This window comes from Heteronotia binoei, unplaced genomic scaffold, assembly GCF_032191835.1.
Source record: "Heteronotia binoei isolate CCM8104 ecotype False Entrance Well unplaced genomic scaffold, APGP_CSIRO_Hbin_v1 ptg000860l, whole genome shotgun sequence".
In the NCBI taxonomy this organism is placed as follows: Eukaryota; Metazoa; Chordata; class Lepidosauria; order Squamata; family Gekkonidae; genus Heteronotia; species Heteronotia binoei.
The window spans coordinates 335,064-345,024 of NW_026800113.1; the positions used below are offsets into that span (position 1 = coordinate 335,064).

The 9,961-nt window shown below is 53.7% G+C and overlaps 1 protein-coding gene across 1 annotated transcript in view; it reads left to right on the forward strand.

Moving 5' to 3' along the window:
* The window catches only part of CHRNA10 (cholinergic receptor nicotinic alpha 10 subunit), a 42,013-nt gene extending 32,937 nt beyond the window's left edge, over positions 1-9,076 (forward strand). The window contains exons 4-6 of the mRNA XM_060263764.1: positions 4,240-4,772; positions 8,489-8,706; positions 8,821-9,076. Of these exons, the coding sequence (XP_060119747.1) occupies positions 4,240-4,772; positions 8,489-8,706; positions 8,821-9,060 (991 nt within the window). The 3' untranslated portion in view covers positions 9,061-9,076. The remainder of the gene's footprint in view (positions 1-4,239; positions 4,773-8,488; positions 8,707-8,820) is intronic.
* The last annotated feature ends 885 nt before the right edge of the window (positions 9,077-9,961 follow it).

Below are 9,961 nucleotides of genomic sequence, written 5' to 3' on the forward strand. Positions count from 1 at the left end.
CAATGGTCACATTCAACAGCCAGTTTCCTTATCACTACCCTTCCAGGAAGCCCCACCAAACAATGGGCACATCCACAAACAGTGGCGTCACTGGGGTGGGTTGGACCCTGGGGCCAAGTGCGTGGGTTGCACCCTGGGGCCAAGTGCGCCCCAGAGGCGTCACTAGGGTGAGTTGCACCTTGGGGTGTAACTGATTCAAGTCACACACACACACACCCGCCCTGCACCCAGGGGGCACCGACTCACCCAGGTAGCGCACCCACGTGTCCCTGTACAGATCAGCAGGAGGAGGCTCCCCAACGGGAGACCCCATCGCTGGCCAGCCTCGATTGAGCCGATCGCAGCTGCCGCCACTGGGCCAGAAGCGGCGCCAGTGAAGCTAAAGCAGGCCCGGCAGCCCGGGTCTCCCCCAACCCACGCCACATGGCGCGCCGCTCTGAGAAGCGGGCAGCCAATGGAACAGGCTGAGACTGAGCCTGGCCGTCCGAGCCGCCTTCCCACTGGCCGCCTCCTTAATAGAAGGGCAGGGAGAGCCCACAGGAAGCCCAGCGCCGAAACTTCCTCTCCGAGTCCTGCAGCAGCTCTGGGGGGGGGGCAGTGGCCCCCTTGGCCCCGCCCTAGTGACGCCGCTGTCCACAAACCAATTGCCCTTTCATCACACCCCCTCCAGCCTACAAATAGCAGCTCTCCAGCAGCCCTGGCCCCACTCAATGCACAGCAGCCAAGAAGGTCAGAGCGCTTGCTCCGGCTGCAACGCCACTGAGGATGTTTTCCGCAGCTGAGAACGAAACGTCTGGAAGGAAAACTTTCTCCAGTAGAACACGGCACTTGAGCCCGAAAGAGTCTACAAACCTTAATGGTTTCTACATACTTCTTAGTGAATTGGGCACCAGCTTGCATTGTTTGTTGCGTTCTCCATCGAAGTGACCTCTCTCGGATTGTATTCTATTCCCTTTGATAGTTTGGCAGGGAAAGTTGGCAACAGAAAAGTCATTGCGAAGGGAGGTTGGGAAAGCCCTTGTTTGTGGTATTCATACCTGCCAAGGAATTTGACATGTACATGACAATCACACTCTCAGGTGAGACTCAGATTCTTATAATGGTCTTTAAATTGCCTATGTTGACTCGATGCATTTTGGAGATGTTCTATTTCTCCCTAATCCCCCCTCCCCAGGTAAATCTGTTCTTTGACCTACTGATTATCTCAGCCAAGGTGGTGCCATCCCGTATCTTTCAGGGGTAAGTGTAGAACAGGGGTGCAGTTTGGGGGCTGAATCAGGCCCCCAAGCAACTGGTTGTCTTCTGCTTCCTTCTGCATCACAGCTAGCTTTGCGAGGTATGCTCAATCGCACAGGAGCTACAGAGCAAAACCTCTATTTTCTCCATTGGCTGAGGCTCTTCCCTTGGGAGGAATAGCTTGTTTTGCCAGGCTTTCTCAATTGCACAGCAGAGCTATTGAGCCAAGCCTTTCTTCCTTCTATTGGCTGAGGCTCCCCCCCCCCAATTCCCTGGAGGAGGAAGGGAAAAGTCAGAGCTTCCTTTGCCCAGTTCCCTGGATCCCTTGGGAGAAATACAAAGAAAGCACCTTTAAGATCAATGAGTGCTAATGTTTTAAGCATGTGTTAAGTTTGAAAGAAATATATTTGTGTGCTTTATAAAATTTTTATCTTTGCCCCATAATCTTAAATGGGTACACACATGGCCCAGTCCAAGGCGGCTCGGCCCAATTCAACATGGTCCGGCCCAACACGTGAAATTCCCTGCCACAGGAGGTGGTGACAGCTACAAGCATAGCCAGCTTCAAGAGGGGATTGGATCAACATCTGGAGCAGAGGTCCATCAGTGGCTATGAGCCACAGCCTATTCTTGGAACTCTCTGTCTGGGGCAGGGATGCTCTGTCTTCTTGGTGCTAGGGGGGCAGCAGTGGGAGGGCTTCTAGTGTCCTGGCCCCACTGGTAGACCTGGGTTTTTTGGCCACTATGTGAAACAGAGTGTTGGACTGGAGGGGCCATTGGCCTGATCCAACATGGCTTCTCTTGTGTTCTTATGTCTGGGGCAGTGAGGCTCTGTCTTCTTGGTGCTTGGGGGGGCACAGTGGGAGGGCTTCTAGTGTCCTGGCCCCACTGATGGACCTCCTGATGGCACCTGGTTTTTTTGGCCACTGTGTGATACAGAGTGTTGGACTGGATGGGCCACTGGTCTGATCCATGATGGCTTCTCTTACATTCTTATGTCTTTGGCAGAGATGCTCTGTCTTGGTGTTTGGGGTGGGGGGCAGCAGTGAGAGGGAGTCTAGTGTCCTGGCCCCGCTGGTGGAGCTCTTGGTGGCACCTGGTTTTTTTGGCCACTGTGTGACACAGAGTGTTGGACTGGAGGGGCCATTGGCCTGATCCAACATGGCTTCTCTTATGTTCTTATGTCTGGGGCAGTGATGCTCTGTATTCTTGGTGCTTGGGGGGGGGCACAGTGGGAGGGCTTCTAGCGTCCTGGCCCCACTGATGGACTTCCTGTTAGCACCTGGTTTTTTTGGCCCCTGTGTGACACAGAGTGTTGGACTGGATGGGCCATTGGCCTGATCCAACAGGGCTTCTCTTATGTTCTTATGTGACACAGAGTGTTGGACTGGATGGGCCATTGGCCTGATCCAGTATGGCTTCTCTTATGTGACACAGAGTGTTGGACTGGATGGGCCATTGGCCTGATCCAACAGGGCTTCTCTTATGTTCTTATGTGACACAGAGTGTTGGACTGGATGGGCCACTGGCCTGATCCAACATGGCTTCTCTTATGTTCTTATGTGACACAGAGTGTTGGACTGGAGGGGCCACTGGCCTGATCCAACAGGGCTTCTCTTATGTTCTTATATGACACAGAGTGTTGGACTGGAGGGGCCACTGGCCTGATCCAACATGGCTTCTCTTATGTTCTTATGTGACACAGAGTGTTGGTCTGGAGGGGCCATTGGCCTGATCCAACATGGCTTCTCTTATGTTCTTATGTCTCATTTCTGTCAGATCCGGCCCTCATAACAAATTAGTTCAACCCCCCTGGTGTAGAAGATTTGGGTTTTTTATGTCCCTCTTTGGAATGTAGGGTGTGCTCTAAACAGAGAGTGGGGTGAATTACGTCTGAGAACAGAACTGATGAATTCTTTTTGAAATAGCAGACCTGACCTTTTTTTTTATCCTGTCACTGAAGAACTTTGAATCTTTCTCAGTATGCTGGCACGGTCTAATCCTGCTTGCATTGGAGTAATCTTTGAGTGGATCTTTTTCTCTTCCAGATAGACCTCAGGAAAGGGGGTGGGGGAGAGACAGAATACTAGAGTTTTTGAAGGCAAAACCTCCCCTAACAGTCACCCAGTAAATTCCCATGGCAAAGAGAGGAAGTGAGGATTCAAATCTGGCTCTCCCAGATCCTCCTCTGACGCTCTAACCAGGGACGTCGAACTTATTTGTGATAAGGGCCGGATCTGACATAAATGAGAAAGTGTCGGGCCGGGCCCTGTGTGTCAGAAAATGTCATGCCAGGTAGCAGAGATATAAAATTTATAAAGGATGCAGTCAAACACAATTAAAGATTTAAAAAAACTTAAAATAAAACATGCTTAAAATGTTAGCATTTATCAGTCTTAAAGATGCTTTCTTTGTATCTCTCCCATGGGATCCAGGGAACTGGGCAAAGGAAGCTGTGGCTCTTTCCTTCCCTCCCCAAGGGATCAGGAGGAAGAGGAGTCTCAGCCAGTGGAGAAAATAGAGGCTTTGTTCTGCAGCTCCTGTGTGATTGAGCAAGCCTGGCAAAGCGAGCTGTGATGCAGAAGGAAGCAAGAGAGAGGGAGAAGGAAGCAGAAGACAGCCAGTTGCTTGGGGGCCTGATAGGAGGCCTCCAGGGGCCTGATTTGTCCCCAGGGACACATGTTTGATACCCCTGCAATAAGCACTACAGTGCTCCAATTCTGTCCACTTCCTTTTCCGCAGTGAGGCCTCCAGAACTGCACACAGGACACCAGATGTGGCCTGAACAATGCTGTGTACTGTGGAACCATGGCATCTTGCAATCTGGATGCTGTGCCCCTGTTGGTACACCCCAAGATCACATTAGCCTTTTCTGCTGCTGCATCACACTGAGTGCCCAGATATAGCTTTCAGTCCTCCTGTGCCCCAAGATCTCATTCACACACACTGCTTCCCAGAAGTCCATCGGCTGTGGCCTAACTCTGCCCTCTCCTTGTTTCTCAGTGCAGATGAGCAGTTTTCAGGCTCCATGGAGACCAACGTGGTGATCCGCCACGACGGGCAGATCATGTGGGACTCGCCGGCCATCACCAAGAGCTCCTGCAAGGTAGACGTCTCCTACTTCCCCTTCGACGGGCAGCAGTGCCGCCTGACCTTTGGCTCCTGGACGTACAACGGCAATCAGATCGATCTCCTCAACAAGCAGGACACGGGAGACCTGACGGACTTTGTGGAGAACGTGGAGTGGGAGGTGCTGGGCATGCCGGCCCGGAGGAACGTCATCGTCTACGGCTGCTGTTCAGACCCCTACCCCGACGTCACCTACACACTGGTGCTCCAGAGGCGGGCCTCCTTCTACATCTTCAACCTCCTCCTGCCCTGTATCATGATCTCCTTCCTTGCCCCACTGGGCTTCTACCTCCCAGCGGACTCTGGAGAGAAGGTCTCCCTGGGAGTCACGGTCCTCCTCGCTCTGACCGTCTTCCAGCTCCTGGTGGCTGAGAGCATGCCCCCCTCAGAGAACGTCCCTCTCATTGGTAAGGAGTTGCTCCAGAGACCCTCTTCCCAGCCTGCTTGGGAGAAGTTCTCTGCCCTGCTGTTGGCCCTCCAGAGGAACTAGCTGGCCCCTGTGTGAGACAGGAGGCTGGACTAGATGGACCCTCCCTGGTCTGACCCAGCAGGGCTCTTCTGAGGTTCTTCTCAGGGGAAGGCCTCGGCCTCTCTGTCCTGTTGTTGGCCCTCCAGAGGAACTGGCTGGCCACTGTGTGAGACATGAGGCTGGACTAGATGGTCTGACCCAGCAGGGCTCTTCTGAGGTTCTTCTCAGGGGAAGGCCTCGGCCTCTCTGCCCTGTTGTTGGCCCTCCAGAGGAACTGGCTGGCCACTGTGAGACATGAGGCTGGACTAGATGGTCTGACCCAGCAGGGCTCTTCTGAGGTTCTTCTCAGGAGAAGGTCTTGGCCTCTCTGCCTTGTTGTTGCCCCTCCAGAGGAACTGGCTGGCCACTGTGTGAGACAGGAGGCTGGACTAGATGGACCCTCTCTGGTCTGACCCAGCAGGGCTCTTCTGAGGTTCTTCTCAGGGGAAGGCCTCGGCCTCTCTGTCCTGTTGTTGGCCCTCCAGAGGAACTGGCTGGCCACTGTGTGAGACATGAGGCTGGACTAGATGGTCTGACCCAGCAGGGCTCTTCTGAGGTTCTTCTCAGGGGAAGGCCTCGGCCTCTCTGCCCTGTTGTTGGCCCTCCAGAGGAACTGGCTGGCCACTGTGAGACATGAGGCTGGACTAGATGGTCTGACCCAGCAGGGCTCTTCTGAGGTTCTTCTCAGGGGAAGGCCTCAGCCTCTCTGCCCTGTTGTTGGCCTTCCAGAAATACTGGCTGGCCACTGTGTGAGACAGGAGGCTGGACTAGATGGACCCTCCAAGGTCTGACCCAGCAGGGCTCTTCTGAGGTTCTTCTCAGGAGAAGGCCTCAGCCTCTCTGCCCTGTTGTTGGCCCTCCAGAGGAACTGGTTGGCCACTGCGTGAGACAGGAGGCTAGACTAGATGGACCCTCCCTGGTCTGACCCAGCAGGGCTCTTCTGAGGTTCTTCTCAGGAGAACGCCTCAGCCTCTCTGCCCTGTTGCTGGCATTCCAGAGGAACTGGCTGGCCACTGTGTGAGACAGGAGGCTGGACCAGATGGACCCTCCAAGGTCTGACCCAGCAGGGCTCTTCTGAGGTTCTTCTCAGGAGAAGGCCTCAGCCTCTCTGCCCTGTTTTGGCCCTCCAGAGGAACTGGTTGGCCACTGCGTGAGACAGGAGGCTGGACTAGATGGACATTCACTGGTCTGACCCAGCAGGGCTCATCTGAGGTTCTTCTCAGGGGAAGGCCTCGGCCTCTCTGCCCTGTTGTTGGCCCTCCAGAGGAACTGGCTGGCCACTGTGAGACATGAGGCTGGACTAGATGGTCTGACCCAGCAGGGCTCTTCTGAGGTTCTTCTCAGGGGAAGGCCTCAGCCTCTCTGCCCTGTTGTTGGCCTTCCAGAAATACTGGCTGGCCACTGTGTGAGACAGGAGGCTGGACTAGATGGACCCTCCCTGGTCTGATCCAGCAGGGCTCTTCTGATGTTCTTCTCAAGGGAAGGCCTCAGCCTCTCTTCCCTGTTGTTGGCCCACCAGAGTGACCAGTTGGCCACTCTCTGAGAGGAGATGCTGGCCTAGACAGACCACTGGTCTGTTCCAGCAGGGCTCTTTTGCTGTTCCTATATAAATGCCCCTCGGAGCAGTTCTGTTTCTTCTACTCTGTGGAATGACACAATTGTCCGTACCTTTCTCAGACTGGCCATTCCCCAGAGAGGGAGTCACAGCAGGAAATGCCCAGTATGGGCAGCTGGCGTTCTGGCCCCTTTGTGGTGTCTCACCTTCAGAAGGTTTTGCCCAGTGGTGCAGAGCTGTTGCAGCAGAGCATTGTGGGAGAGGTTGCCCTGCAGATATGTGGGGCTCAGGCCCTGAAGGGTTTTTTAGGTGAGAACCCCAGTGGACAGACTGCCTAGGTCTCCATTGGAGCCGAGCTACAACGCTCTGAACCAGATGGAGTTTCTGAGGGGGGTGGAAGAGAGAAGAACGTTCAGAGGGGCTGAGGGTGGGAGGAATATCCAGCAAGCTAAAAATATAGTGAGGCAAAGAAGATATTGAATTTATATCCCGGCCTCCACTCCGAAGAGTCTCAGAGCGGCTCACAATCTCCTTTACCTTCCTCCCCCACAACAGACACCCTGTGAGGTGGGTGGGGCTGAGAGGTCTCTCACAGTAGCTGCCCTTTCGAGGACAGAGTCTCAGAGCGGCTCACAATCTCCCTTATCTGCCTCCCCTACAACAGACACCCTGTGAGGTAGATGAAGATATTGGATTTATATCCCGCCCTCCACTCCGAAGAGTCTCAGAGCGGCTCACAACCTCCTTTCCCTCCCCCCCCACAACAGACACCCTGTGAGGTAGATGAAGATATTGGATTTATATCCCGCCCTCCACTCCGAAGAGTCTCAGAGCGGCTCACAATCTCCTTTCCCTTCCTCCCCCACAACAGACACCCTGTGAGGTAGATGAAGATATTGGATTTATATCCCGCCCTCCACTTGCAGCTGCTGGAATGGCCTTGGGTCAGCCATAGCTCTCACAGAGCTGTCCTCAAAAGGGAAACTTCTGTCAGAGCTCTCTCAGCCTCAGCCACCTCACAGGGTGTCTGTTGTGGGGGGAGAAGATATAAGAGATTGTAAGCCACTCTGAGACTCTGATCCAGAGAGAAGGGCGAGGTATTATCTGCAATTCTTCTTCTTCTTCTTTCTCCTCCTCCTCTTCTTTTTTTGTTCCTCTTCTTCCTCTTTCTCCTCCTCTTTTTGTTCCTCTTCTTCCTCTTCCTCCTTCTTCCTCTTCCTCGTCTTCTTTTTTTTGTTCCTCCTCTTCTTCTTTCTTGTTCCTCTTCTTCCTCTTTCTCCTCCTCCTTCTTCCTCTTCCTCCTCTTCTTTTTTTTGTTCCTCTTCTTCTTCCTCTTCCTCCTCTACTGTTTTGTTCCTCTTCTTCTTCCTCTTCCTCCTCTTCTTTTTTGTTCCTCTTTTTCTTCTTCCTCCTCCTTCCTCTTCCTCCTCTTTTTTTGTTCCTCTTCTTCCTCCTCTTCTTTTTTGTTCCTCTTCTTCCTTCTCCTCCTTCCTCTTTCTCTTCTTTTTTGTTCCTCTTCTTTCTCCTCCTCCTCTTCTTTTTTTGTTCCTCTTGTTCTTCTTCTTCCTCTTCCTCCTCTTCTTTTTTTGTTCCTCTTCTTCTTCCTCTTCTTTTTTGTTCCTCTTCTTTCTCCTCCTCCTCCTCCTCCTTCTTCCTCCTCTTCTTTTTTGTTCCTCTTTTTCTTCTTCCTCCTCCTTCCTCTTCCTCTTCTTCTTTTTTGTTCCTCCTCTTCCTTCTCTTCTTTTTTGTTCCTCTTCTTCCTCCTCCTCCTCTTCTTTTTTTGTTCCTCTTCTTCTTCTTCTTCTTCTTCCTCTTCCTCCTCTTTTTTGTTCCTCTTCTTCCTCTTCCTCCTCTTTCTCCTCCTTCTTCCTCTTTCTCCTCTTCATTTTTTTGTTCCTCTTCTTCTTCTACTACTTTTTTGTTCCTCTTTTTTTTCTTCCTCCTCCTTCCTCTTCCTCCTCTTCTTTTTTGTTCCTCTTCTTCCTCCTCCTCAGGCCCACGGAGAGCCCTGTGAGGTGGCAACGGGTGACATGGCCTCTTCTCTTCTCTCCTCTCCATAGGCAAGTACTACATCGCCACTATGACCCTGATCACAGCCTCCACGGCCTTGACCATCTTCATCATGAACATCCACCACTGCGGCCCTGGGGCCAAGCCCCTCCCCCGGTGGGCCAGGAGGCTTATCCTGCATCACATGGCCCGCATCTTCTTTGTCTACGAGGTGGGGGAGAGCTGCCAGAGCCCCCGGCCGGAGCCGGACAGCCTCCCCCCGGCCCAGGTAGCCAACGGCGGGGGTCCCCGAGGGCAGACCAAAGGCCCGGCCAAGGGGGCGTCTTCTGCGGAGGAAGCGCAGCCGGACTGGCGCGAGGGTGGGAAGTACGTGGATCTGGAGACGGGCGGTGGGGAGGGGCTGGAGGTGCCCAGCTGTGCCAAGAGCCGGTGCCTCTGCCACCACAGCAGCATCCTCAGGAACGTGGAGTTCATTGCCAACTGCTTCCGGGACCAGAAGGCGGCTCAGAAACGGACTGGGGAGTGGAAGAAGGTGGCCAAAGTGATGGACCGCTTCTTCATGTGGGTCTTCTTCGCCATGGTCTTCATCATGAGCGTCCTCATCATCGGCCAGGCCGCCTGAGAAGAACCCCGGGACAGGAAGGAGGGGGTGGTTGGGGGCGGGACATCCTTCTCACTCATTGCTGGGGGCTGTTCTGGAGAGGGGGACTGAGGCAATACTTTTCGAGGGGGCGCCTTGCAGCGCGGTCTGGCCCAGCTCGGGTACAGCTCCTGGGCGCCTGAGGTGGCACCGTGGCCTGTTCTGGCGGTCGATGACGCCCAGCATCTGGAGTTTGCTCAAATAGCTGTGCCAGCAATTGAGCAGCTCCCTCTGCTCCCCAGAAGTATTCTGGACAGCGGCCATGATGGACAACGAGAGGTCAAGATCTGGCATTGCATTCTGCACCCTGAAAATCCCACCTGTCGTTCAGTCTGCCCCCCTCTCCAGGAGACAGACACTCCCAAGTTCCTAGTCCTTATGGAGACAAGCTTGAACCAGCGCAGAGCCTCAGAAGCTGACTGGGGGGGGGGGGGGTGGTCAAGGCAAAAGGCTGCTGTTCTCTGTGACTCTCGGTCCTTCTTTTTTGGCCAGGGGAACCGAATAAATAGTGCAGCTGTACCCAGATTGCATCGCTTGTGAATTGGGATAATTTATGCAGGCTGGGGGACAGAATTAGGGTTGCCAAATCCAATCCAAAAAATATCTGGGGACTTTGGGGGTGGAACCGGGAGACTTTGGGGGTGGAGCCAGGAGACATTGGGGTGGAGCTATGAGCAAGGTTGTAGCAAGCGTAATTGAACTCCAAAGGGAGTTCTGGCCATCACATTTCACGGGACCGCACACCTTTTTAAATGTCGGTTTGGTGTAGTGGTTAAGTGTGCGGACTCTTATCTGGGAGAACCGGGTTTGATTCCCCACTCCTCCACTTGCAGATGCTGGAATGGCCTTGGGTCAGCCACAGCTCTCTTATCTGGGAGAACCG